The 26,471-nt window shown below is 54.8% G+C and overlaps 13 protein-coding genes across 13 annotated transcripts; 6 read left to right on the top strand and 7 right to left on the bottom strand.

The window, feature by feature from the left end:
• Positions 1-429: 429 nt before the first annotated feature.
• On the top strand, positions 430-1,944 carry WHR41_04514 (uncharacterized protein; the record flags this gene model as incomplete). The annotated part of the gene is made up of 1 exon (XM_069373120.1): positions 430-1,944. One exon carries the CDS (start codon positions 430-432, stop codon positions 1,942-1,944), a length of 1,515 nt encoding a protein of 504 aa, XP_069229843.1.
• A 958-nt stretch (positions 1,945-2,902) lies between these two features.
• WHR41_04513 (uncharacterized protein) lies at positions 2,903-6,602 on the top strand (the record flags this gene model as incomplete). Its single annotated transcript, XM_069373119.1, has 7 exons — positions 2,903-2,916; positions 2,985-3,069; positions 3,135-3,308; positions 3,414-3,602; positions 3,657-3,674; positions 3,733-5,950; positions 6,017-6,602. The coding sequence occupies 7 exons, from the start codon at positions 2,903-2,905 to the stop codon at positions 6,361-6,363; spliced, it is 3,045 nt and encodes a 1,014-aa protein (XP_069229850.1). The 3' UTR covers positions 6,364-6,602.
• A 49-nt stretch (positions 6,603-6,651) lies between these two features.
• WHR41_04512 (uncharacterized protein) lies at positions 6,652-9,203 on the bottom strand (the record flags this gene model as incomplete). The annotated part of the gene is made up of 10 exons (XM_069373118.1): positions 6,652-6,707; positions 6,771-7,300; positions 7,368-7,621; positions 7,675-7,740; positions 7,804-7,842; positions 7,913-8,477; positions 8,537-8,759; positions 8,812-8,965; positions 9,029-9,074; positions 9,127-9,203. The coding sequence occupies 10 exons, from the start codon at positions 9,201-9,203 to the stop codon at positions 6,652-6,654; spliced, it is 2,010 nt and encodes a 669-aa protein (XP_069229849.1).
• A 445-nt stretch (positions 9,204-9,648) lies between these two features.
• Positions 9,649-10,722, bottom strand: WHR41_04511 (Cyanide hydratase; the record flags this gene model as incomplete). Its single annotated transcript, XM_069373117.1, has 1 exon — positions 9,649-10,722. The coding sequence occupies one exon, from the start codon at positions 10,720-10,722 to the stop codon at positions 9,649-9,651; it is 1,074 nt and encodes a 357-aa protein (XP_069229848.1).
• A 969-nt stretch (positions 10,723-11,691) lies between these two features.
• Positions 11,692-12,386, top strand: WHR41_04510 (uncharacterized protein; the record flags this gene model as incomplete). Its single annotated transcript, XM_069373116.1, has 2 exons — positions 11,692-11,732; positions 11,786-12,386. The coding sequence occupies 2 exons, from the start codon at positions 11,692-11,694 to the stop codon at positions 12,384-12,386; spliced, it is 642 nt and encodes a 213-aa protein (XP_069229847.1).
• Positions 12,387-12,697: 311 nt separating this feature from the next.
• On the bottom strand, positions 12,698-13,885 carry WHR41_04509 (uncharacterized protein; the record flags this gene model as incomplete). Its single annotated transcript, XM_069373115.1, has 1 exon — positions 12,698-13,885. One exon carries the CDS (start codon positions 13,883-13,885, stop codon positions 12,698-12,700), a length of 1,188 nt encoding a protein of 395 aa, XP_069229735.1.
• A 201-nt stretch (positions 13,886-14,086) lies between these two features.
• On the top strand, positions 14,087-15,206 carry WHR41_04508 (uncharacterized protein). Its single transcript, XM_069373114.1, has 2 exons — positions 14,087-14,661; positions 14,716-15,206. The coding sequence occupies exons 1-2, from the start codon at positions 14,187-14,189 to the stop codon at positions 14,808-14,810; spliced, it is 570 nt and encodes a 189-aa protein (XP_069229736.1). The 5' UTR covers positions 14,087-14,186; the 3' UTR covers positions 14,811-15,206.
• WHR41_04507 (uncharacterized protein) lies at positions 14,924-15,445 on the bottom strand (the record flags this gene model as incomplete). The annotated part of the gene is made up of 1 exon (XM_069373113.1): positions 14,924-15,445. The coding sequence occupies one exon, from the start codon at positions 15,443-15,445 to the stop codon at positions 14,924-14,926; it is 522 nt and encodes a 173-aa protein (XP_069229727.1).
• Positions 15,446-15,794: 349 nt separating this feature from the next.
• WHR41_04506 (uncharacterized protein) lies at positions 15,795-16,277 on the top strand (the record flags this gene model as incomplete). The annotated part of the gene is made up of 1 exon (XM_069373112.1): positions 15,795-16,277. One exon carries the CDS (start codon positions 15,795-15,797, stop codon positions 16,275-16,277), a length of 483 nt encoding a protein of 160 aa, XP_069229728.1.
• Positions 16,278-16,461: 184 nt separating this feature from the next.
• WHR41_04505 (uncharacterized protein) lies at positions 16,462-17,517 on the bottom strand (the record flags this gene model as incomplete). Its single annotated transcript, XM_069373111.1, has 2 exons — positions 16,462-16,893; positions 16,954-17,517. 2 exons carry the CDS (start codon positions 17,515-17,517, stop codon positions 16,462-16,464), a joined length of 996 nt encoding a protein of 331 aa, XP_069229729.1.
• A 697-nt stretch (positions 17,518-18,214) lies between these two features.
• Positions 18,215-20,124, top strand: WHR41_04504 (uncharacterized protein; the record flags this gene model as incomplete). Its single annotated transcript, XM_069373110.1, has 3 exons — positions 18,215-18,443; positions 18,494-19,636; positions 19,690-20,124. The coding sequence occupies 3 exons, from the start codon at positions 18,215-18,217 to the stop codon at positions 19,920-19,922; spliced, it is 1,605 nt and encodes a 534-aa protein (XP_069229730.1). The 3' UTR covers positions 19,923-20,124.
• A 708-nt stretch (positions 20,125-20,832) lies between these two features.
• On the bottom strand, positions 20,833-22,132 carry WHR41_04503 (uncharacterized protein; the record flags this gene model as incomplete). Its single annotated transcript, XM_069373109.1, has 2 exons — positions 20,833-21,442; positions 21,540-22,132. 2 exons carry the CDS (start codon positions 22,130-22,132, stop codon positions 20,833-20,835), a joined length of 1,203 nt encoding a protein of 400 aa, XP_069229731.1.
• Positions 22,133-25,357: 3,225 nt separating this feature from the next.
• WHR41_04502 (uncharacterized protein) lies at positions 25,358-26,191 on the bottom strand (the record flags this gene model as incomplete). Its single annotated transcript, XM_069373108.1, has 1 exon — positions 25,358-26,191. One exon carries the CDS (start codon positions 26,189-26,191, stop codon positions 25,358-25,360), a length of 834 nt encoding a protein of 277 aa, XP_069229732.1.
• Between the last annotated feature and the right edge of the window lie 280 nt (positions 26,192-26,471).

Below are 26,471 nucleotides of genomic sequence, written 5' to 3'. Positions count from 1 at the left end.
GGTACAACCGAAGGATGGCATTGAAGGCCTTCGCAGCAGCATTACGAGAGAAATGAATACAAACAGTGTACATCGTATGTTATGCATGCCATGTCAAGACGAAACGGAGGTCGGCGGATAGAGTTCGAGATGTGGTGCAACGGTTCCTGCCAAGCCAAGATCCTCCGCCTTTCGGATCCCTGAATGACAGGGGTTGGCGATGTTTCAAGTCCGTTGCCCTCTGCCTCCAGCGCCCTGCGGACCTCCCTCCTGGGCCCTGCCATCCTTGCATACTCGGCCACACCCTGCAGCCCGGTCGCTCCTGCGCCTGCGCCTGCGCCTGCACCTGCGAGGGGCCACACTCAAACCGGAGCCACTCACGCCACCGTCTCCTTCTAGAAGTCTGCCGCGCGTGGAGTGGAGCGCGGCGGCCCCGGGCGGCGGATTCCAATGCCAAACACCAGCGTCTTCGGCCGCTTCAGGAGGCAGACCCAAGACAACGCCGGCCTTCACGTCAACGTCACCTCGCCGCCGCCCTCGAGCGCTGGTGCCGGCCTGCCTGCGACCACCAGCCTGCCGTCCTTCGTGCCTGAGGAGGGCGAAGACGTCTCTCCAACCGCCTCTGCCACCCCCGCCGGCTACGGAATATTCCCCGAGCCCGGCAGCAAGAGCAAACACTCGCACAAGAAGGACAGCAGCATCCTCTCGCTGGGCGCCTCCAGCGTGCAAGGCCTGCGACGATCTGTCTCACTCCGCTCCCACCGCTCGCATTCCAGCGCATCGCCCTACGGCCACAGGTCGCGCCAGTCGTCCCAACTCTCCGCCCTGCCCTCGCCGCCCGATGAGGGCGCGCATCACACACCGCACCGCGCGCGCAAGAAGCTATCCATCTCCGCCTTCCCTCACAAGCAGGCGAAGTCCGCCGAGAACCTGACCCTCCTGAGCCCGACGTTCAGCGACGCCCCGCCCATCCCGTCCCTCTCCCGCCACGACCTCACCTCGAAGAACTCTTTCCCAATGCTGTCTAGAGCGCCGACGAGCCTCAGCAGGCACCCTTCCGACCGGCCGAGCGTGAGCAGCCAGGGCATGTCAGGTAGCAATGGCGCGCCGTTGGCTCCGGCGCCAACGCTGCAGTCGATGGGGCCTGGCGGTCAAAACCCGAGCGCGGTGTACCAGAGCATACTAGAGACGACGCAGAAGAGGATGGCCACGATAGACTATCTGAAGAAGGTACACGAAGGGGATGTCTACTACCTCACGACACTGCACTTCGCTCCCGGCTCGGTGTCAGCGCTGCCCTCAATGCATCCCGCGAAGCTTGGGCGGCGCTCCACCAGCTACTTTCTCCTGGGTTACAGTCTTCCTGCAATGTTGGAGCTCAACTCCGGCTCGCCGATGGAATACCTCAAGGCGCTGCTTGCGCTCCTGCAAGAGTTCGAAACCTACCAGAACCTCAGCGGAACAGACAGCGCGGGCAACAGCCTGGGCCGAGGTCGAATGGGCCAGATGTTCAAGGCTGGTATGGGCTTGGGCAAGGGCTCGGGCAAGGGCCGCCGATCGAGCGCTGCCACAGACAGTATCGCCATTGACCCTCAGCATACCAGCTCGTATGGCTTCCCAACGAGTGGCCTGGGCAGCCCGCAGGAGGTCACCTCGCCTGTCAATTCTTCGGGCCATGATTTCCAGCACTTGCTCACGCCTTCTCTTCCTTTTGATCCCGACTTTGGCACGACTTTTGCGACGCTTTGTGATACGATGATCGAGACCTATAGCAATCTGCTCAACTTGATCACTTCGCCGGACCAGTGTACGGCGTCTGTCGGCGACACGTTTGCGAAAGCGGACAAGAGCGTGCGAAAGATCTTGGTCGCGAATGTGATGCGTGAATTCGAGGAGAACACCCGCAATGGCGTCAAGAGCGAGGTCGCCGGGCTCGGCAAGCTGGTTATGGGAGGGCTCATGTAGGATGTGAGTCCCACTTTGAGAGATGTGAAAGATACGGGCGTTTATTAGACATTGTTGGAGCTTTGGATTCGGGTTGGCATGGCCGGGACGAAATGAGATGTGCAATGATACCCAACGCAGAGTGTTGCGGCGATTTATTAGTTTAGTTTTTGTGAGAATTCCTAGCAACGAGGCGGGATGTCTTTGGATGTACATACAGAACACGGACGCCAATTGATGACGTTCGAATCATTTCCTCATCCACCCGCGCGTAGGGCAACACATGTCATGGTTCCTGGGCGATCAGGCTTGGGCCGAACAATTGCCCACGCCACTCCACACTGCTCCCTCCACCCGCCCGCCGGATCAAGGCCCGCGGCTCAAAGCTGGCCATTGCACGTGGCTCGCTGGGCCTCGCGATTCGCCGACACATCCTCGCCCGGCGGCGCTCACAGCGGTATCTTCACGGTGTCTTCACCCAGCGCGCAAGCGTTGAGGACAGCAGGGCGCCGGCCGCTAAGGGAAGCACACAGCACCACCGCCCACCACCCGCCGCGCCTCGCCCTGACTCCACGCCTGCCCTGCGCCCGCCGTGCTGATGTCTGTCTCACATGCCCTGCCCCGCCGCTATCGATAGCCCGAGACCCCCAAAACCCGCGCCGCACGTGCTGGCCTGGTCCTGTTGACGGCCGCGCCTGTGACGCCGCCCGCCTCTCCTCGTCGCCAACTGCTCTTCCTCCACCGTGCGGTGACTGTGCATCTTTTTGGCTTTCCGCCCATACCTTTTCCCTTCCTCCTTACCGCTATGGACTGCGACGGCCCCGTCGCGTAGACCGCCTGCGCCCAGCTATGCCGAAGCCGCCCCCGACGCCTGCTGCCAGCCGAATCATCAACACCCGCAACCCGATATCCCGCATCGTTCGGTAGCACTGGATTTTTTCTTTCCGTGAGACGTGCGACCCATTGATTATTGCCCGAAATGTACGTTCCCGGGTGGCTCTGATCCTACCATACCCGCATCCGTCGCTGGCAACATGCTGATCCGCCAACGCCCGTTGCAGGAAGTTCGGCAAGCACATACAGAAGCGCCAGCTCGACATTCCCGAGTACGCGGCCAGCTTTGTGGATTACAAGGCGCTCAAGAAGGTGCGCCCTGAGCTGATATTCAAAGCGGAAAAGAGGGCTGCCGCTGACCGCCCACCCAACCACAGCTCATCAAGAAACTGAGCGCCACGCCCATCCTCGCCGCGCAGCAACCGGCCACCAACGGCGTGACGCTCCAAGACTCGCAGGCCTCGCTGCAAGCCAACAAGGCCACCTTCTTTTTCCGCCTGGAGCGCGAGCTCGAGAAGGTCAACACGTTCTACCTGCAGAAGGAAGCCGAAGTGCGTCTTGCCCATCTGATTCCGATCTGAAAACCTTTCCCTCGAGGCGAGTCCGTTTGATTCTCAAGGCCACGACTCTGACGCTCTCTCTTCTCTCTCGTGAAGCTCAAACTCCGCCTGCGCACCCTGCTCGACAAGCGCCGCTCGCTGCAGCACCGCGCCACCCCGGCTTCGAAGCTGTCCTCGAGCTATGTTACGCTGGACGAGGGGTTTCGGTTGTTCAGCAATGACCTCGACAAGTTGCAGCAATTCGTTGAAGTCAACCAGACGGCTTTTTCGAAGATTTTGAAAAAGGTTTGGAGTTTTGCATCCTTCGTGTTGGAAGGAAGATAGCTAACGTTCGAATAGTGGGATAAAACGTCGAAGGTATGTTTGGGTATAGATGAGACGACGCTTATGGGTTCAGTGCTGACCGGAATGATAGTCGCGAGAGAAGGAGATTTATCTATCCCGTGCGGTCGAGGTCCAACCTTGTTTCAACCGCGATGTGATCAGCGACCTTTCAGATCAAGCGACGACGGGCTTGCTGGAGCTGCAGGCTTGGGCGGAGGGCGAGAAGATCGCCTACACGCCCGCCGTCGAACTGGAAAACAACGCGCCTCAAGCCGGTCAAGACGACTTGGAGCTGGAAGTGCAAATTCTAACAGCCATCAATGCCGGAAACACAGGTCTCGTGAAGGAGTGGGCAGCACGAACAGTCACCCATGAAGAGGCCAGGGAACGAATCAGCCGCGTCTTCCTCAATACCGTCAACAAGGCTTCGCCCTCAACGCAGCAGATTCTTTACGACACTGGCTTGATCGATTTCAACTATGCGGATTCGATCAACGAGCGAAATTGCATCCATGAGGCTGCCGTGACGGGCAAGAAAGAAGTTCTCGATGCCGCATTAGCAGCCGGCGCAAGCATTCGCGCACCGGACGTCTACGGGAGAATACCGCTGCACTATGCGTCTATGAACGGGCAGGCCGAGATGATGCAGGTGCTCGTGGCAGCCGCACCGGACACAGTAGATGCCAAAGACCTGGATAACTTTACTGGACTGATCCATGGCATCGTGCATTCGAAGGCCGCCAGTGTGCAGGAGATGCTCAAATTCGGCGCCGCTGTGAATCCTTCGGGGACCAACGATCACATCCCGCTGAATTTGGCGTGTCAGTACGGCTCTGTGGCCATTGTTGAGCAGATCTTGCAGTACAAGCCGCAAATGCTGCCTGATGCCGAAGGCCTGTATCCTCAGCACATCGTTGCGCGATTCGGCCGAAATGAGCAGATCCTGCGCTTGCTGAAAGATTACGGCGTGGACATGGATCAAGCCGACAAGCTGTACCAATGGACGCCAATTTTCCATGCTGCTAGCGAAGGCCACTTGCACTGCCTACAGCAGCTTCTTGAATTCCAAGTCGACGCCACCGTCTGCGATGAGAAGGGTTTGTCGGCTATGTACTACGCTGCTTGGGAGGGGCATCTGGATTGCATGCAGCTACTGGCTCAAGCGGGCCAGACTGCCAACCAGCGCAAGCAGCAGTCTATGGAGTTCAGCGTTGACACGATCGGCCAGCCGGCTCGGACGGGGGAGTTGCCGATCATGTCATCGTTGGATTCGGAGAATATCCCTGACCTCATTCTTCCGCCGCCGATCATTCCGCTGCGTCGTTACGGCCACAACTTCCTCGATACGACGAAGACGTTTATTCTCTTGTCTTTCGACGACCTTGGCTGCGATGCCATCGAATTCTACGGTGAAAGCAAATACCCGGCCGCTCGTCTCACCATCTCCTCCAAATCCTCCGACCTCATTCCTCGCAACGTACCTTTACCAGTGCAGGACGACTTCAAGAACATCAGTTTCCAGATCGAGAACTTGGAAGCATTCAGCATCGATTTTGATATCTTCCCCACCTTCGGCAGCAAAGTCATTGCACGTTCAGCGGCTTCAAGTCGCGTCTTCACGGGCAAATCGAGCAGTTCTGGTAGATGGCATCTGGAGCTTTTCGACCCGCGTCTGCGTGCCATTGGCCGCATCAATTTCCGGTATCAGGTCATCACGCCGTTCAAGGGCATCCCGCTTGAGATCACGCACTTTGCCACATACTGGAAGGCGACGAGCCAGTACGAAAACCACCCGAGCAATCTGATCACCGGGAGCAGCTTGAGCGGCGACTTCCTCCGCCTATTCGTCCAAGTCACCAAAGACGGCGTGCCCGTGCTCTTCCCCGAATGGGCTCTCCCCTCCAGCCGAAACGACCTCATCGGCCGCCTGACCTACGAAGAGTTCTCCTCCGGCGCCCACCGCAACGGCGCCTTCGAATCCCTCGTCGACGCCGGCATCGACCCCGAGGACCTCCCCGCCGCCCAGCGCCAGATCGCGCGCTCCTACGCCTCGCTCGAGGACGCCCTCGCCATGCTACCCGCGGATCTCAGCCTCGAGCTCCACGTCTGCTACCCCACGCGCCACATGGAGGAGAAATTGCAGCTCGGCCCGACGCAGAATATCAATTTTGTGGCGGACGCGGTGCTCCTGGCCGTTTTTGACCACGCGAGGCGCCTGCGCGAGTCGAAGGACAACCCGCTGAGGAATTTTGTGTTCTCGAGCTATAATGCGGACGTTTGCGCGGCGTTGAACTGGAAGCAACCGAATTGTAAATCTTCCCCAAATCCATTCACCACCACCCCTATAGTGCCATGCTGACTAACGACCTTCCCAGACCCCGTCCTCCTCTGCAACGAACTCGGCGTCGCTCCCCCCTCCACCGACCCCAGCGCCGCCACCGACCCAGCCATGATCGCCTCCTGCGGCCGCACCGACATGTCCATCAAAGAAGCCGTGCGCATCGCCCAGTCGAACAATTTCATGGGCCTCATCTGCACCTCGCGCCTGCTGGAATTGGTCCCTGCGCTCATCGACTCGATCAAGGAGGCGGGGTTGGTGCTTATCTCGGACTCGTCGTATGATGTTGGGATGGAGAAGGGTGGCGTGTTGGGACTGCAGAAGGGCGTCGATGGGTTGGTGGCGGGCAATGCGGTGATGCGGTTTAAGGAGGCTATTGATTGATTGATTGATTGATTGCTTCGTGGATTGATTAAGGGTACAGGGGGGAATGCATTTGGGAAGGGGTTTGTGGATAGATACCTATACCCGGCTGCGGAGCTGGCGGAGAGTGATAATAAAAGTCTGGATGGAGTCTGGGATGGGATGATGGGATGGGATGATGGGATGAGATGAAATGGGGGATAGAGACTCGCTTCCAATCCGGTCTACCAAACGATACAATGCAGAAACCTCCGCCGAAATCCGTCCACGCGCCTCTCCCTCCTCTCCCTCCGCTCCAGAAAAGAAACGTCACACATTCCCCGCGAACAACTCCGCAAACCCCTCGATGGCCTCGCGCACTTGATCTGTCCTCGCCAGTCAGCATCTATCCCCAAAACCCCCAAAGGAAAAGATCGAAGGAAACGTACCTCTCATCCCCCCCACGGCCTCCGCAGCCCTCGCGTAGTCCGCCAGCGTCCCCAGCAAACTGTACAACCCCCCTTCACACGCTCGCAGCAATTCTCTCCCCCGCGCCCCGTCGCCGCTCGACTGCATTCCCCAGGCGGCGTTGCAGGCCATGAGCAGCGCGTAAGAAGCTTGCATGGCGCAGCAGGCTGTTGAGGGGAGGGTGCGTGGTGGGGTGGAGGAGGAGGGCAGGGAGGGAGACGGGGTGGGGTAGGGGAGGGATTCGAAGGCGCGCGCGATGGTCAGCGCGGAGGCCAGGCAGAGGTTAGTCGAGGAATGGCGGGTGAAGGGGAGGGTTTGGGTGTTGGTTGTTTGAGGGGCGAGGGTGGGGGAGGGGGGTGAGGAGCTCGCGCAGCTGGTCGTTAGCCATTGCACGAGGTCGGAGACGAAGGCGGTCGAGTAGGCGGTCGGGGCGGGTTTGAGGTCGCAGTAGCGTTTAGTGAAGACGGGGAGGTCGGAGAAGGCGCTGTAGCGGTGGAGTTTGATGCGGGCGCTGTTTGTGGGTTTGTGGGCTTAGCTGGGGGGAAGCAGTTGGGGGTGGGGAAGGTTGGAGGACGGACCTGTTGAGTTTGACGACGGACATGCAGTGGAGGGCGCGGGCGGCGGTTGCTTCAGGGTCTATGGGGGTTGGGGCGGTGTCCACTGGGTTTTGGTCGGCGGCGACGATGAGGTTGTCGATGAGAGTGTGGAGGTCTTGCATTTTTTGGACGGGCATCTCGGATTTTTCGGGGTCTTGGACAAAGTGGTTCATTTCGATGACGAATTGGGTTGCGGACAGGATAGCTTGCTGGGACTCGATGAATAGCTTCCATACCTTTGTTGCGGTTAGCAATCATTAAGTGATGCGCAACGAACAGTGTCACTTGCATCAGACTTGCCCATTCGTGGCATCTCGGTTGTAAATCTTGGATCGTCTGGTAAGAGAGTAGGAGGCTGTCTCAATCAGTGACTGCGGCCGCGATGTCAGACGGGTCTATATAAGCAGTGCCAACTTACCGTGCAACTAGCGATTGATGCTTGACAAGAGCAGATGTACTAGTGGGACGTCATCAGTATGGACATGTCGTCCGCATTGAGGAGCTCTGGCGCTAGGGAAAATGCTCACAGTCATCCACCAGGCTCGCTTCTTCGCCTCCGCATGCAACGTCTCACTTCTGCTCATACAATGCAAAGACATGTCCATAGCATACACGAGCGCTTGGCCTGCGCGATCTCGCATCTTGCGAATGTTACCGCGCTGTGCGTATTCGTAGATAGCCAATAAGCATAGTGCGAGGACGGCCTCCAGTTCCATGGGTACGTCAGAATGTAGACTTCTTCGCTGCGATCGTGTGGAGGTATGTGCTAAGGCTGTGGAGAGCGGGAGATCTTCCGGCATGTCACTCTCGTCTTCGATCATTTGAAGGCATTGGTGCACCAGCTGATCAGCCGCCCTCCGCCGTAGGACGACGTATGATGGCCGTGAAGGGTTGGACACAGAAGGATGTGGCACGAGCATGAGGATTGCTTTGATGGCGAGCCGAAGGGGTGACTCTGATCCTGGACTTGGTGCACTAGATGTTGGTGAGTCGGTAGTTGGAGGTGGTGTAGAATCAGATCCGGGCGATGCTTGTGGTGGTGGCGGTAAGATGGGCAGATAAATGTGAATCAAACGGTAATAGGCATCAAGTCTTGAAACCCAGTCAGCAAGCTCATTTCACCAAAGATGGGAATCAATCCTTCCGCTCACAGTGATTCGTCTGAGTTGTAGGTATGCAAAGGTTCATTCAATCTTCCAAAGTCCAGGCTCGGCGGTTCTACCTGTGGCATAGGTTGTGATCGAAGTGGGGCGTTCGTCCGAGGCAGATCGGGAGGCTGTATGGGCAGCGCACAGCATCCTGACCCAAACGAAGAAGTAGGCTCATCTAGATGCAACAGTCCAGAGCCTGGTGATGCCATAGACGAGATATTCACTGGTCTGTGTCAGCGTACATTCATGCTGACGGCAGCGTTCGGCGGTCCCACGTTCCCATTCTGCATCGAGATCAGGTGTTGTACTCTGCTCGCTCGAGTTACAAGGAAGAACGACTACGTTCTGAGTGTTCGCTGGTCGTGATCGATACCGGGCGCCTCCACGGCGGCTCTTGACATAGGTGCACTCGCAGTTTCTCTCGACACACTGCAAGCCATCTTTGAGATTTTTTTTTTTAGAAAAAAAGGATGATGAGCAACAGAGACCTACCCTACTACACGGCTTCTCGCCATCGCACTTGGCTCGCAGATTTCGACTGGGCATCTATCAGCTTTATGCGTGGCTCGCCTTATGCATCGAAGGCATACCAGACGGTGCAGGCGAGTTTTACCGGGCGCGTAAGGGCGCTCTTGGTAATCTTGCCTTCTGTCGACATCGTTGGCATTCTGGTTGCGCTAAACTGTTTCGGTATTTTTGTATACAGAGAGCCATAGGCCAAGGAAGCAGTAGGTATTTAAACGAAGATGATGAGGCTGTGGGTCGGGAGGAACGTGCAAACCCTGCTGGGCGTCGACCGTGGACGTGGACGCGCGGGAACGGACGGCACCCGACCGACGAAACGATGGTCTCTCGATAGGTGCTCAAGTACTTAGTTCGCCAGGATTTGCGCATCACTTACACCGAAGTCCTTGTTGCAGATCGAAACCCGATGCGTAAGAGGAAACTTAGGTATTCTGCTCTCAACGTCCATGCAAGATGCAACACCCACTCGTCGTAATCAATGGAGCACTGAACCGGTCACTATAAAGATAAAAAATTGCTGAAAATATACAAAAGAGTGGAATTGTTCGCTAATTATGAGCCGGTTATGATGTGTGCCCGCTCCAAATCTACTGCTGCTCGCTATCCTTGCCAAAGTCAAGCTCGCTAAACGGCTTACTGAGGCCAACGCGATCGATCGTCCTCTGGACCTCATGTGAGCCAGAGCCATTGACCTTGCTAACCGCACTCTTGCGGTCAGTGTCAACCACGAGGCGAAGCAAGTCAGGACGCATGTAGTGTCCGCCGAAATCGTTGAGGGCCTTGCTGAGGTGAGTCTCATCAAGGTCGATGTCCACATACACCAGGCCTTCGAAGTCTTCGGTCGGCTTCTCGATCAGGCTCTGACCATCCGGGCCGTAGATGCGAGTGTTGCCGTTGTAGATCTCGTTGTCTTCTGGAGTCTTGCCCGGAGGAGTCTGGAGAGCCACGCCGGCCGCGGAGATCATCTGGAAAGGCGCGAGTGTGAAAGAGCCGGTCTCGATGGCGTAGGCCGGAGTCACAATGTCTGAGTTTGCGTCGCTGATGTTGGTGTAGGGGTCAGGATACTTGAGCGTGGAAGCGTGCGGGTACAGCGGCCAGGCAGCAATGTGGACCTGCTCACCGAGAGAAACGGCGTAGGATTTCAGGAAAGGGTTCATGTTCTCCCAGCAGTTCAAGTGACCGATGCGGCCGATCTCCGTGTCCATCACCATGCTGGTGGTGTCACCGGTACCGTCGCCGAAGACAAGACGCTCGACGTGAGTGGCTCGGATCTTGCGACGATGGTTAATGATGTTGCCGGTCGGGTCGATCATGACCTGAGTGGTGTACAGGCTGTTGAGATCAACCTCAGAGTAGCCAAGAGAAACAAAAATGGAGATCTCCCTGGCCGCAGCACGAATGCGGTGCATTTGAGGTGAGTCGGAGGGAAGGCTGTTCTCGCGGTATTTCTTCAACAAAGGAAGACTCTCCTGGTAGTTGACACGCCACATCCAGTACGGGTAGCCGGGGATCCAGAGTTCGGGGAAAGCAACGAGCTTGCAGCCATTCTTGCCAGCCTCATTGATCCAATGGATCGTCTTTTCGACAGAAAGCTCGAGATCAAGCCAGCCAGGCTCGGCGTTGACGGCTGCGGCCTTGTATTTGCGGATAGTTGGGGCCATTGTGAATGGAAATGTTGCGATTCAACTGAATTGCGAAATAAGATCTGATTGAGAATGAGTTTGGCGTTGTTGGATGGTGAAGAAGAACACTGTTCCTGGCCTCCAGGAGCTGGTATTTATGCCGTGTCTTCGTGCGTGTTAGACCGATCATCCGAGTTGCTGGTTGTGTCCAAACGCCGTGATCAAACCACTTCTGCAGTTCACGTTAACATTCCCCTCACGAGTGCAGGGGTCTCTTGGTATCACCCTGGCCCATCTGCGGCAACGACCAACCAGCCCTACAGCTCGGCCTGCACTTTCTGTTTCTCATGCGCGTGAAATGGGTAGATGGCGGCAAAGACATGCTGACAACTGCAGAGAGCACTCGTGTCATTGCTTGTACATCTTCGTCAGCAAATGGGAGTAGAGGTTGAGTGTAACGGCAGCAGCTACTCGCGACGCCTCTTTGCACTGCATGTCAGCGATGTTCGATAATCGCCGCGCAGCAGCATTGACGTGGCGTCGCTGACAACGAAGGTTTCATCGCGGACGATGTCGTCGTCTGAATCTCGCCCGCGAATACCAGATCTGTCGGTCTCCGCTTTTCAATCACCGCTTGGCCAATCGGAACCGTTTTTCAAACGGCTGATTTTCGGATGGCTGACTTCCGCTGGGATCGGACTTGAGCGAACTTCGTAACGGCGAAGCGATCCTGGATCTGTTCGCCTTGCGACAGATGGCTGTCTTCCGCTGGGACCGCCATTGCTCCGTGCCCGGGGTCGTCTAAGTATATACGCACTACAACACTTCCAGAAGTATTCTGCCTTTCCATTTCTTCTACTCATAATACCCTTGCACACTGCTCAATCAACCTGATCCACTTCCTTTGTCCTTGACATACCACTCACGCGAGCACTCTGATCTGTTACCAAAAGCACGTTAGACCTATACGAATACTCTGGTTCCAAAACAAAGCACATACACTTCGCCATGAAGCTTCTCACGCCCGAAGACGAAGCCAAGTTCTACAAGTACGACTCAAGCAACACTCTACACAAACCCGAATCCCACTAACCCTGACCAGTGCAACAGTCAAAGGCGGCACAATAGGCGGCATCGTCGGCCTCGCAGCAGGCACAGCCGGCGTTTACGGCGCCGCAAGACGCTACCCTCTGATCCGCGGCCTCACGCTCCCCTTCAAAGTCTTCCTCGCCGCATCCACCGGCACCTTCGCCGCCATCATCGCTGCCGACCGCTCCGGCCGCGCCTACGAAGCCGCCCAGCACCCGGACCGCCACTACCACGACGAGCGCCAGTCACTGATCGACAAGCTCGATGCTGAGCGTACGGGCACTGAGAAGGCTATGATCTGGGCGCACCAAAACCGGTATAGCATTGTTTTCGGCTCGTGGGTGGCTAGTATGGGCGCTGCGTTCGCGATGGTGTCGAGGAGTCCGATGACCACACCGCAGAAGCTGGTGCAGGCGCGTGTGTACGCTCAGGGCTTGACAATGGCGGTTGTCATTGCGAGTCTGGCGCTGGAGGGTGTGGATATGAAGAAGGCAAAGGATGGCTCGGTTACGAAGGAGGTCAGGAGGTTGACGGACAAGGACCAGTGGATGGATATGGTGGAAGCTGAGGAGGAGAGAATGAGGGAGAGGGGCAAGGAGGTGAGGAGGATCTAAGTTGTGAGGCTTGAGAGGATGAGTTGGATAGCCTGGCAGAGCATTTACGGCTGTTATGAGCGTTGAGCGCATGTGTTATTAGAGATAGATACCATTTTCCAAAGCATGGCAGGATTATATAGTACTGCTTCCGAGAGCAGACTAAACCTCCAAAAGGTTTCCTTAAAATTTGACTCAGGAATGTTGTACGAGAATACTGGGTACTCATGAATGATAATATATACAAGTGTGATTCGAGCTGGTCACCCACGGGAGAGGGAGCACATCCAATAACGCCGCGCTAAAGCCCAGACAAAACAGTAAAGAACCGTTTACTCTTCCTTGACCTGTGCACCAGCCTCGGCCTCTCTAACCCGTAGCTCCTGCTCTTCCTTCTCTGCTACTTTGCGCATGTCAAGCAGCGTATGCAACTTGCCCATGAGCGATTCGAAGGCCTCGATGACCGGGGGCGTAGGTAGCGGAATGAGGTCTGGTACACCAATGTGCGACAGAACAGCTGCAATCTTCTCTGTCTGCACGGTGCTCTTCGCGATACGCGGCTTCGAAAGCTTGTCGGACGCGAAAGAGACGCCACTGGGTAACTTCTCGCCAGGCCCGACTTCTGTAATACCGAAACGGCGCTTGTCCTTCTCGGTGAGTTTAGTATTGCTTGCAGGTGAAGGTTCGTGCTGCGTTGTGCCAGCGTTTGATTCGCGTGGTCGAGCTGAAGCGGGAGTCTGGCCAGAGGTGGAGCCTTCGATAGAAGTGGCGGACTGGCCGGGGCCAACGGGTCGGAGACGCTGATTCTTACGCAGACGGTCCGCGTTGACCAGTTGTTGCCACAGTGCATGCAGTGCTTGTGATGTGGAGTACTGGTAGCTGTTGGTATTGGCCTTGGGATAGTCGAGCCGCTTGCGAAGATCTTCGCGAAGGCTATCGAGCGATTCCTGGTTGGCCATGATACGCTGCAGTTCGGCTAGGAGAACCGCCTCCTCATCCACTTCGTCCTTCTTCCGGTGGAGATGACCTTCGGCAAGGCGCTTTCGTGACATTTCCTGCTTGGGGTTGAAGTCCTTGAGAGTTTCGTACATTTTGTACTGTGGCGCTGTCATAGATTGGATTGGTGTTTCTAGTTGCAGCATCACAGCGGAGATGGCATAAAACCGCGCCTTGAGGTCTTCCATGGTCCTTTCGGGCTTCTCGTAACGGTCGATGATGACGGTCCATTTTCCGTTACACCCCTTGTAGGTTTCGATGAGATAGCGCGTCTCCTCAAGAGTCCAGTTTGGGTCCTTCAGATGTTCTTCGTACTGCTCATCACTGAATTCGGGCACTTCAGGCTCCACTTTGTATTTCGCAAATGAAGGCGTTTGTGCGGCAGCCTTTTGCCAGTGTTTGAGCAAAGGTACATCTGGCCGGTCACCAATCGAAGTTTGTTCCCAGTGAGCAGGCGGACGGGAGACGCGGGCGCGCTTGAAAGATCGCGCAGGCGCTGACGTGCGCCTCTCAGTCGCAGCCATTCCCAAAAGCTCGGGTCAAGAAAAAATTGCGCGGGTCGGCGCTTCCAAGATCCTTGAGAAAGTTCGAAGATGGATTCGATGGTGATTTTGATGCTTTCCGAAGTGGCGTTGGCTCGCGGTCACGGTGCGCGCCTGTCGCGCTGAGTCGAGGGAGTGCAAAACCGTTGGCCTTGGCCACGACTTCTGTCGCTCGCTTAGCGCCAGGCGACAACCTACAATAATGTGAACAACAACGCATCGACTCGCTCCCAACGATCAAATACGCATGGATACTGAAGCTTAAGACGCGACAGGGAGAGCCATGATGGATACAGCCCGTCTACGTCGCACATTCAAATACCCTTCAGACACCGACGATCCACCAGATCTTGACGAAGAACATCAGGAAGAGCTCCTCTCCAGCCTGAAAGCTGAGGACGAGGCTACGAACAAACTCTATCAACGCCTTTTCTTAGCTCTTCCGACTGTGGTCTCGATCGCTTTTGTGCCTTCTCTCTTCACCTCAGGAGATGCTGCTTCAGCTCTTGTTGCCGTGTCGAGCATTATCGTGCCTGCCATCGCAGCATACTTGCTTTATTTTCATCCGATCCTGACATCGGAGCGGCAAGGCTTGCTTTCCTTTAGTCTTCAAAATGAATCGAAAGATTCAGCGAGACAGCGAGAGCAGATTGTGGTCATGGTCGGGGCCAGCATCGCTGGGATCCTGACTATTTTTGCCGGGAGAGCATGGATGCAGGGCAGAGGGGAAGATGCGGTCTGGACATTTTTACCAGCTCGTAGGTCTTCTTTCACACTTCTTCACACTACATAAAGCTGACATCTTATTGTAGTTGTATTCGGCCTCACTCTATTCGTTAGACAGCAGCTTGCGCCTGTGGATCTAGGAGAATTGCAAAAAGCGAGATATGAGCTCAAAGGCGCATAACTACTTCGATCTTGCTGCAGTTCAATCTATTTTGAGATCCAACCAACCGGACAGAAATACAGTCTTGCTTCTGCAGTCAAGATCTCCGTCTCGGTATCCTCTTCCAGCACGGGCTATGCGGCTTTCGCAAGCTGGTAATTCATAAACGGCTGGATATAGTCCCATTTGCCCAAAGGAACACCCTGCGAGCGCAGAATAGCATACGCAATCGTCAGATGGAAGAAGATGTTGGGCATCGAAGCACCCAAGGCAAAGGCGGCGCCAGTCATGTTGACAGTCATCTCTGGCGTGAGAACCGTCGGTGCAGTCTCGTCACCGATCCTGTTAATTGTGTCCCTATCAGTCCGATCCAATGCTTCATAGGCACTCCGAATACGCTGCCGCATGTCTTCGAAAGTTTGTATCTTGTCCTCGATTGGAACATGCTCTTCGCCGCTGAATCGAGCCAGCATCCTTTCGATGGCTTGTGCGGCTAGGTGGATTTGCGAGCTCAGTGGTCTCATGTCCTCGTAAAGCCGTGCAGATGGCAATGTAGACGCGTTGGGCTGTTGTTCGGCGACATCGAGAATGTGGCTTAGCCCGTCGAGATTATGCTTTGCGGCGATGATGGTCGCGTCGTAAAACGAGAAAGACATGGCTCTGGTAATGTAAATGGAGTTTGATTTTGCGCCAAATCTATCAGGTATTACACGAGTATCATTTTTGAGAGTGACTCAGTTATGCATTCTGCTGTAGCGAGCGTCGATAGTCGCTCCTTCGCGGCAACTTGTTCCGCAAGCCCCACCACGCTGGCTTCTGACTCTCGACGCCAAATGGTGCATTTGTCGGCGAAGTGAAATTCAAGATAACTACGTGGACATGCCTTCGAGCTCTAGCATCTTACTCGCATGATGGTGCCAGCGTAAAGCCCTCCGCGACATTACTTTCGAGAAAAAAAGGAGAAGAGGGCAATCCACATAGCGCAGTGGAAGTTTGCAAACAACCATGTCGCCCGTAGACACCTGGACATTCGCGGGCCTGGCGGCCTCCTTCCCCAACATCGAGCCCGAAGACTCCCGCAAAACGAAGATCGCCAAAAGCGCCAATCCTGCAGACGGGCCTCCGCCGTGCAAGATCCTGCAGCTCTCCGACTCACAACCAGACGCGCGCGAGCTCACACCCTCAGAAGCCCAAGAGTCCATTGGCTTCGAGCCACAGGTTCTCGTCTTCCGCTACCGCGACAAATTGCACGCTATCAACCACAGCTGCCCGCACCGCACGCATCCTCTGTCGCGAGGTAGTCTGTACGACATCGAGGACTTTGGCATTATCTTCAGTGCGGGGATTACTTGCCCCGGACACGGATGGGCTTTTGACGTGAATACGGGACTGTGCGATCGCGGCTCGTATAAGCTGCAGGTGTACCAGGTAGAGATAAGAGAAGGAGACAATGGAGAGGAGGTATGGATCAAGAAGAAGGAGGCATAGATGCAAAGTCTGGATCAAGATGACACGGTGTTGATACCCAGTGGACAATACCGCACATCGTCTACTGATACTGGAGCTCTGGCAGTCCTCAATAGCGCCTTTTGGCGTCTTGCCATGGTCATTCCGGGACCGGTTGATCTGAGAAGCGTGCTTACGATGTCAAGTGGCATTTCGTTGTCTGGAACTATTTAGAGAGCTTGAGCAGCCTTGCTTCATCCGCCTCAAGCGCCCTTACCTGCTGCAAGATCCAGTCTTGCTTGTCTTTGCTGGCAAACTTCGGGTATGGCCTCCGGCAGTCTCTTGATCCCTGAGGATAGTTCAGGAGCTCTCCGACGACCCACTTCGTCCCGTTGATACCGCCATCACCGAATCCTAGTTCCGATATCGCCAACGTGTACTGCAGCTTTTGCGCGGCCTCCAGCTTCCCTGCAAGATACAGATTGTAGACCTCTACACATGAGCGAGGGTAGAGATTTCCAACTCCTGTAATGCAACCTGTCCCGCCGACCGAGAGCGCTGGAATGAGCCAGTCGCTTTGCCCAGCAAGAGCGCAGAATTTGGATGTCGGGTAAGTCGCTGAAAGGCGAGTGACTTTCGCAATGCCACCGCAGGTGAGCTAGATCGATCTTGTCAGCTTCTCGTTTAGCGGATGCTGGTCTTCTCCAGATTGACCTACCTTGACACCGACGATGTTCTCGTGCTTTGCCAAGCGGTCAAGCATTGTCGAATCAACATTCAATCCCGCAGCCACGCCAGGGAAGTTGTAGATTACAACAGGCACCGGGCTGGCGTCAGCAACCTCCTCGAAGAAGTCGCAGATGGCATCCTTGGTCATGGCAAAGTGGAAAAAGCTGGGTACGAGGACGAGCGCAAAGTCGGCCCCTGCCTCCTTCGCGGTAACGCAGTCGTCAATCACGTCTCGGGTGCTCGTTCCACTGGTGCCCAGGCTAATGGGGAAGCTATTCTTGCCCAGATCGTTTGCTGTTTTTCTCGTGGCGCGAACCAGATCTGCTTTCTCGGATCGACTAAGTGTGATGGCCTCGCCGTTCGTGCCTGCGAGGACTACGCCATGGATGCCAGAGGAAATGAGGAACTGTAAGTGTTTGGTTTGCGTCGGCCAGTCGATCTCTTGCTTAGGTGATTCGCTGAAGAAAGTCAAAGAGGGAACGTGAATGCCCTGAAGTGATGGCATGGCGGATGCTGCAGCGCCGGTGGTAATGCCAGACTCGTTCGACGGCATGTTTTCGAGGTTCAGGCAAGACTTCTGCGCAGTGGTCGAATGAGACGTCGATGTGCCTGTCGGTTCAAGGTGAGTTGACTGTGAGAGCAATCCCAGGTTAGAAATGAGCAGAATAGAGCATTACATGTGAGTCTTTAGGTCCGGGTGGTATCTGCCGGCCTCGTTGCTTGTGGGTATGCCTGCATACTCCACCAAGAAATGTTCAACGACGTCTCCGACATCGCGACATGAACCGTCAAACAGGACTATCGGGAGGGCCGGCCTCTCAGGAATCTCCGTAGGTCGCCGAAATCACGAAGCTGCAATGCATCGGCAATTGGATCTGTATGCGGCCGCGGTTTAGCCATGCGCTCCGTCTGGAGATCGACCCCGCCAAGTCCGGAGCCCCATGAAGCTCGAGTCATGCGCCTGGTTCGAGTAGGTACTGGGCGGTGCATCTTTGCAGCGATGTTGCGACGCTGTGTAACATCCTCGGTCAATGTCCGTCCTCAAGCCTAGATGCTAAGGTTGAAGTCATTCCCGCGGTGCCCCATGGGTTATCGCGTGTCTGTTAGCGCCAATGGCCGATCACGGCGTCTTCCAGGCAGAGCCCGACGACCAGCTCGAGTTATCTGCTGCTGAAGTGTACGTCTAGACCTGATCGTTTTCGTCTCTTTGCCTATACTGTATCGTTCGGGTCCTCGGAACCTCTCACATCATGACGGGTTTTGCGCGTGCGCCAGAAGACCGGCCAACACCGCCAGAGGTATACAACTGGAAGGTGTATGCCTCTGCACTCATCATTTCGATGGGTGTGATGGCATACGGCTACGACAGCGCCTTCATTGGGACCACTATCACGCAGGCTTCTTTCAAACGTGACTTCGGGCTGGACGTGATGAGTTCATCCGAGCAAGATGCCGTCAACAGCAACCTCACCAGCATTTGTGAGTCTGACCTTCATTAGCAGCGTCTCAGTAAACTCACTTCCCACCAGATTCTGCTGGAGGATTCTTCGGTGCACTTTTCATGTTTGCCTCTCTTGAGCAGCTTGGACGGAAATGGACGGTCATCATCTCAGACGCCATATTTGCCATTGGCGCTGTCCTTTGCACGGTAGCTACCGACCAACTCGGACTGATGTACTCTGGTCGACTTCTTACTGGGCTTGGTGTGGGCGGGATTGCAGCCGTTTGCCCCATATACATTGCGGAGATCTCTCCTCCAGCTATCCGCGGACGATGCACCGGCTTCTTTGAATCGTCCTACCAGATTGGCGCGGTTATCGGCTTCTGGATCAACTATGGTATCGTGCACAACATTGACGCCAGTAAATCAGTAGCTTGGCGCATCCCCATGGGCGTGCAGCTCATCCCAGCCGGTCTCCTCGCTCTTGGCATACCCTTCCTTCGCGAGTCACCGACGTGGCTGTTGAAACGCGGACGGGAGGACCATGCCTACAACGTCCTCAGCTATTACAGAAATCTTCCAGCGGATCATACCTACATTGCGCAAGACGTCGCCTACATACAATCTCAGATCGACGGTGAGCGGGCTGTGACTGGTGGTGCGCGCCCTTCTTTCGGGTCGTTCATCAAAGGTGCACTGCGCGAGTCTTGCATGAAGGGCATGCGCAACCGCTTCCTTCTTGTGTTCGTTATGTTCATGTGGCAAGGCTGGAGTGGCGCAGCGGCAATCAATTATTACTCGCCGACCATCTTCAGATCAATTGGACTTGACGATGTTACGTTCTGGACTGGTATCTATGGTATCATCAAAGCCGGCGGCTCGGTCATCTTCTTCACCTTCTTTATTGACACTTTTGGCCGTAAGATGCCCTGGATTGTCTCTTCACTGACTTGCGCTGTCTGTCAGTACTACCTGGCAGGCTACATTGCGGTCGGCAGTCCTCAAGTGGGAGAGCCCCAGAGCGCGAGTACTATTGCAGGCGGCCGTGCAGCCACAGCAGCGATCATGGTCTTCGGTGCAGCCTGGTCTTTCGGCGCCAATGGATTGCCCTGGATCATCTCGGCTGAGATCTTCCCCAGCACTCTCCGCAGCATCTCCGGGCCTTGGGCTGGTATGAGCGTCTGGCTCTGGACTTTTGTTGTGACCAAGGCGTTGCCTTCAATGTTCTCGGGTACGTTCCAAACGATTTCTGAAGTGATGGTGACCTTGCTGACACACATTTAGGTATGGGATACGGCGTGTACATCTTCTTCGCCAGCATGCTCATCCTCGCTTCGATCTATGCTTGGTTCTTCATCCACGAGACCAAGGGCGTGCGTATGGACCAGATGGATCAACTTTTTGGATTCGTGAGGCCTGAAGTTGACTACGCCTCAAAGGTGGTCGAGGATGGTGATTATGAAGATGATCGGGATAAGCCGAAGGACGCACACGTCTCCCGCGTGGAGGTTGCTTGAGCAGTGATCAAACACCAGAGCGGACACAGCAAACATCGTTAAAACGTAGCTCAGGAAGCTGTTGAGCCAATTGACCCTTTGCTCGAAGTAGGTCAGGTGCCCTCAACACTGAGGGTCTACGACCTACCTAGTAACTTAGAGACTTAGTTACCCACCTGAAATTTGCAATAGCAGCAGTATGGGCTGCGATATTTACTTCATATTTTGTTGCATACCTCCAGCAGATGCATACGACCACAGGTCAGTGAAAACTGGGCATCCCGTCCGCTCTGCCATACATAAGCACTGAACCGGGCGACTAGTACTAGAGTGGGTGACCATCTGGGAATCCCGCCTGTTGTATGTTTTTTGTCATTGTGTTTTCTGTCCTTTTCTTTTTTCGTCTAGGGACAATTAATCGGCCCGCGTGCCACACTTCATCCGAATGCGTTGTCGCAACGGTATTGATGCCAAACTGGCGTATCTGAAGGGCTTTACGTATGGCACGATAACGAAACGACTTCACAACTTAATTGTAAGCTACATCGAGGGTTGTTCTACAGCCTTTAATCTGAGTCGGGTGCCTTCTCCAAGTAGTGTTGTGGGGATCAGAGTACTGATCATCCACCAAGTAACCCAAGTTCTTGCCTGACAAGGTTTTCAGGAAGCTCCGGCGATGATACACTCGAATGCACGATAGATGTATGGTAAGGCCATGTTGCCGTGGAGACATCAAGACTGCGTACACTCAGGCTCTCAAATCGAGGTCGGTCGACGTATCAAACCCCATCGAGGTGAACAACGATCGGGACTGTGCTTGCGGAAGATTATAGATAAGTCGATGGAATGATCACTTGTCGTCAATAGTGAAGATGCTTGAGCTCAAGGCATCTCACCTTCATCAAATTCTAGAACTACATATCTGACTATTTCACCTGTTGTTCTCCTCCCAAAGCCCATCAGTGCACTCAAACCCAATAGGGTTGGTGACATTTCCACAGAGGTAGTGGCTAGCCATCGTGTTGTTGCTCGGAATCTCAACGGACACGTTATCGTACTTGATGCCATAGCACGGGCTGGCACCACTGCACTGCAGCTCAGCAAGGACGTTGCTGGTAGAGGTACCGGACCAGTTCTCGAGGGTGATGTCGTGGATGTTGAACTCGCTAGTGTTGCACTCGCCAGTGGCGCTGTTGTAGCTGGTGCACTGGGTGATGGCGAAGATGCCAGAAGTGTTGTCCAGCTTGAAGTCCGACATGGTGATGTTGGCAGCGTAGCCGAGGCCGCCGCCACCGCCGTTCGGGGGATAGCCGCGGCTGACACCAGTCCAAGTCTTGAAGTAGGCGGCATATCTCATGCGGTCGTGGACAGTGACGTTACGGACGGTGACGTTCTCGACGTACTCAAACTCGCCCTCGTACTGACCAATACTGCCCATGGCGAAGCCAAGACCGGTGTACCAGTCTTGGTTCTCGATGAGGATGTTCGTAGCGTTCGCCTTGGTGGAGATGTTGTCATCACCACAATCCACAACCCAGTTCCTGAAGGTGATGTTGTTGGAGTAGATCACGTCCGCGCCATCCGTGTTGAGAGAAGAGAAAGCCAACTTCCTGCTTCGAGTCGGTGCTGTTGACATACATGTCTTCCAACAGAACATTTTCGGAATGGATCACTGTCATGGTCCACATCTGAGACTGGACGAAGCGTGTTTTCTCGATGATACTGTCCTTCATGCCTTCAAAGGAGATCTGGTGCGGGCGGCCCGGGTAGTTGTTTGTGCCATTGATGAAGTCGTACCACACCTGACCGTTGCCGTCAAGAGTGCCATAGCCGAAACCGTTCCAGTGAACGTTCTCGCCACCAAAGATCCAAGCAGTGGATTGGTTCTGGAAGCCGATGGGCAGGGAGTGGTTGAGCCAGTAATCAATGTTGGTGTCCCAAAGAAGAGTGCCGTGAATATCGACGTCAACGTTGGTCAAGCCAGTCGTGTTCATGACACGGCGGACGTTGTAAGTCTCGTCTTTCTTGAAGATGACCTTGCCCCTGTTCTCGCCGGTTTCATGACCACACTCATGAAAGGCATCTTCAATTGCATAGGAAGTGTCGTTGGCGCTTGAGTCGACGATGCAGGTCTTGGTGCAACCGTCAGAGTCGTAGCTGGGAGGGCTGTGACCCGGTGCCGAGAGGACCAAGGCTGGAAGGCTTAGCGCCGCAAAGAGCTGCTTATACATACTGAAGTCAAGATTGACAAGATATTTAGCAAGCAGGAGGCATTGCTTGATCGGCAGTTGTGGACTCTTTATACACACGGCGAGCAGTCCAGCTTGGTAGATGGGTTTATCCGATCTTTTGCCATTGCATCATGCAGCACCGTTCAGAGACACTTTTGGAGATTTTCAGGGCCGTGCCTTCTCCCAGACTGCTGTGAATTATCGTTGCTACCTCGAGACTGCCGATCACAGAGGGTCAGAGTCGTCCGGGGCCCACGTTCGACCCACAAAAGTCGGAATTCTGCACTCTCCATGTGTTGCAGCCTGGAGAAGACGTTCTGGAATCTGGAGTTCTGCGGAGGGCCGCTAATCGGCTGTTGAAATCCGCGGTCTTGCAACTACAGGCACTCGCGGCTCAACAGTACCATATGATCTGATCTACCAGCCCTATCTGAGATGTCAAGATGTTGTAGGCCTTCGTATTGCCAAGGTCGGCATTTGAGCTCTCGCCAAGGGCTCTCCAAGTGGAGCCGGATCGGCGACTGAACAAAGTGGGGTTTGCGGAGCAGAAAGTCGGGAGCGAAGGCCGGAAGCTCCAACTAGTACGGCGTTTTCTTGTAATTGACGTAGCGAAACCGGTTCGCGGAGGAGCCACGTGCAAATATGGCTCAACGTCGGGACGAGAAGGGAAAGGCATTGATATCAAGACCAGATGTGGGAGAAGACGTAGGTCCAAACGAGCCTCATCGCCTGAGTTGAGTACCATATCAAGGATGTCTGCGACTCATTGGTGTCCAGTAATCTCAGCGTAGTCTGACTCGCGCATTATGGATTAACAATGCAGTCCAAGAACGAAGAGAATCTTCTTTCGAGTAGGGTATCTCGACAGGAACCAATCCGGGTGTGATGTGCACAATATTCTCTTTCGTTAGATCAACGTTTTCGAGGCCTACTCGAGTTCATGTGGAGCGAGGTCTCGTTTGCAGGTCGATCGTTGCTCTGAAGAGATGATATTGCATGTCAAGTCCATCTTATTCTTTGAGCGTAGATCCACGAGATGGCAGGTCCGAATCAATGCAGGTACTCACGGCAGTTGCATTCAGCTCATGGAGAGTGATGGAAAAGCGTGAGCTCCCAGTCATTGGGAATGTCGAAGATTGTTGCGTGTGATGCTTCGAAGGCTGATTTGTCATTCAGCACAAGCTTTCTCCCGTGCTTGTCAAGGTGCTTGTCCGCTTCAAATGCGTTCTGGGTGCGCCATTCATCTTTGATGACCAGAGACCGGAACTTGTACCAAGACCACACCTGATCTGCATCGACTTTCGAAGCAACTTCATCAAAGTTTGGCTTTTGCAAACTACATGTGGCGATGGAAGAGCGTCTGGTGCTCGAGAGAACACTTGAAGCTGGAGGCTTGTGTTGTGCTTGGCTTTCGATGTCGGCATCGGACTAATGCAGAACAACATCTCTCCCAAGGCTCTCATCTCCGTCCATTGGTCCGATGCTTACACCATCGACTGATTCTCCAAAGCGAGCGAAGTCGAGCCAGAAGCCACGTTCGGCGGCGGTGGCACGGTCAAGGTCGTGGATCTACGCAACTTCCCTATGGCAACTACCATTTCCCGCATTCATTGTTGCGTTGAAGCCGCGAGCGCTGAGAGCTCTTCACGGGCACCCAAATGTAAGCACGTAGCTCAGGGCGAGATCAGGACCGGAAGTAACTGGCCTAAGACACGCCGAAGAGTGGTTGTAACTCCTCTCCGGTGAAGCCAAGGCAACGGCTGTCGTAGGTAACGTAGGTATCTATTGGTAAATTCGACGCAGCACTTGAACTTCTCACGCTGATTGCTCAGACGGGCTGCTGCCCGCACGTTCAACTTCCTCGCTTGGGATACCGCGATCTTCCCAGAAAACGCCGGACACTACGTCGCAAACACCTAACTCAGTGAGACGCTGTCTTGGATTGAGATTTACAAGAGTGATCGCGCCGTTGATATCTCTCAGACGCATCGGCTTGCGCTCACGCCCTAGGAATTGTTGCACGAATACGCTCAAGCTTCCTCTGGAGGCTACGACGGGGCTGGAGAAAGGGAAGCATCTATTATCGTCTAATCCATGACCCGACACTCCGTCGTAGAGGTAATGAAGTCATTCTCTGACTCTCGTCGCGTCAAGGTCGTGTCATTTGATGCCGGAATGCTTCGTATCATGGTCATCGGGCAGGTTTCGAATAGTCATCAGCTTCAACAAAAACACATTGGAAGTCTAAGAGCTTTAGCTTCACTCTTTCGATAATAGATGATGAAAGGGACGACAGGTCAAGGAATCTCGTCCTGGCGTTGATGAAAGCAGACGTGTCGGGATGATCTGAAGCTAGCATCTTGCCAAGCCCACCGCGCCGTCCCGCGGCAGGGCCTCCTTCAAAACTCTTCTGCGCGGCGCGATCTCTCTGCTTTCCTTTCTTCATGATACCACGGGTCCCAAAATACCCTTGTACGATCATTACACCGTTGATCATGACACATTCCCGAGTGACCCAGAGCAATATACCGCCTTTTATAATCTAGACAATCTTTGCACATGGCCTTTAGTCGGGTCGTGGAAGTGGATTGTCGGGTTCGCTTATGGCATACAATCCATCGTTCGAATGGACATTACAACGTTTTCATGCCGTCGCGGAGTCTTTCGTCTGGAGCATGAGAGCTTGTCGCGGAATTCCTCACCAGAAGACGCCAAGCTTTTTCATTCCAGGACGGCTGACTCTTGAAAATTAAGCAAAGTCCAGGTTGGAATTCTCCATATGCTGGCATGTACCAGTGCTCAGAGGTGCCTGGGCTTGGGGGGAACCCTCCAGTAGTTGCTCTGTAAGGACTCGTTCGCTGAGTTCGAGTGTGAGCGGCGGACGCATGTCCCCAGTGGTGAAATCAAGTATGGCATCCGGAATAGCATTCTTTTCGCAACAATTCGGCGCAGAGCAACAAGACTCGGGTCTCAACCACGTCTAATCAGTCAGTTGATAATATTACAAAATTACCTCGCTGCCTCGTAAGCTTGCGCGAATTAATGCTCTTCGTAACATGGAGGGCCGTATATTACCTGAGAGTCATTTTGCGCTTGGGAAGTGACATGCCATTTATTGGTCACCAGAATAATGCCATCTATTTCGCTAATCAAGCAGAAACACAACACAGCGCCTCTACCCATGCAAACCCATAAAATCACGCCTCAGAACGCATATCCAAGACTCTACGAAACAACCACTGTTGTCGAGCTAGACGCGGCCGCCGCAGACTGGTCTCTCATGGCTTTCTGCCAAATGCACAAAATGCTCATGAGCGCCATCACAGCCCAGCGATCTCCCAGCTCACCGCTCGCTCCACTGCCCAAAAGCTGAAACTCTCCCACATCGTGAAGACTCGTCCAGAGGCCGGTCCTCGCCCACACAGCCACTACTTCTTTGCCGTCGGTCGTAGATGCCTCTGCCCGGCCTTTCTCGTACTCCGCGAGACTGCCGTCGTCTGAAAGTTCGCTTGCATCAAGAGACTCTTTGCCCTGGGGCAGTTCGTCTCGAGCGGCCCGTCCTACGCGAACGAGCTTCCAACCCCAGCGTGACCCGCCGAGCTGCTTCACCTCGTTCCCATGCGAGCGCCGCCATTCGAAGACCTCTAGCTCTCCATTGCGAGCAGTAGGAGCCGCGAACCACCAAACGCACTTTCGAGGCCGACGCCGCAGGCTCTCAGCGGCGGTGGTGCCGGGCAACAGCAACTCGTAGCTCCGGCGGTCTCCGGGGATTGCCCTTGCCAGCGGCGTCGTCGAGTGCTGCGCGTGGTCGAGGACGATGCTACCGCTGAACCCGCCTGGTAGAGAGACCTTGAACGGAGTCTGGTTGATGCTCGTAGGGCCGGGCGTGAGTTTGAGTCCTTTCACGCTGGAGCAGAGTAGCTTGGACCAGGAGCTTTGGTAGGAGATCGAGATTGAGCTCGGAATCTGGGCCAAAAGTGTGCTTGTGTCGCCGTTGCTGGTATCTTTCTCTGACCCGTAGGCCAGGGTGGAAGTGATGGCTGGAGATTTGAAGTCCATAGTCAAGACGAACGCGAATGCTGCTGGATGGATGGGTAAATCGATGCTCGAAAGGTTAGTGTGTTGGAGCTGCGCTGGAAGTCATCAACGGGGAACATTCTTCAGTCAATACTTATACAATATCATCATGTCTACAATTTGTTCGGCTCCACTACATCATCTGAGCTGAACGACATGGTGGTCGTCACAAAAGCCACAGAGCGGCGCATCGAACCCTTTCCGGAAGGGATCGGCGCGCGGCCACTTCGCTTGCACGCGAAGCTCAGCCCTGCTGCGGTGG

This window comes from Cladosporium halotolerans, assembly GCF_011745625.1.
Source record: "Cladosporium halotolerans strain TM138-S3 chromosome Unknown Sca13, whole genome shotgun sequence".
Lineage (NCBI taxonomy): Eukaryota > Fungi > Ascomycota > Dothideomycetes > Cladosporiales > Cladosporiaceae > Cladosporium > Cladosporium halotolerans.
The sequence above is the reverse complement of the archived record's forward strand: the minus strand, read 5'-3'. Positions and strand labels throughout refer to the sequence as shown.

Excerpts from the sequence above, each read along its gene's own strand:
- WHR41_04508 (XM_069373114.1), top strand. The coding sequence starts at position 14,187 with ATGATGGATACAGCCCGTCTACGTCGCACATTCAAATACCCTTCAGAC. Across the intron at positions 14,662-14,715 it reads CTGGACATTTTTACCAGCTC|TTGTATTCGGCCTCACTCTA; the intron begins GTAGGTCTTCTT and ends ATCTTATTGTAG.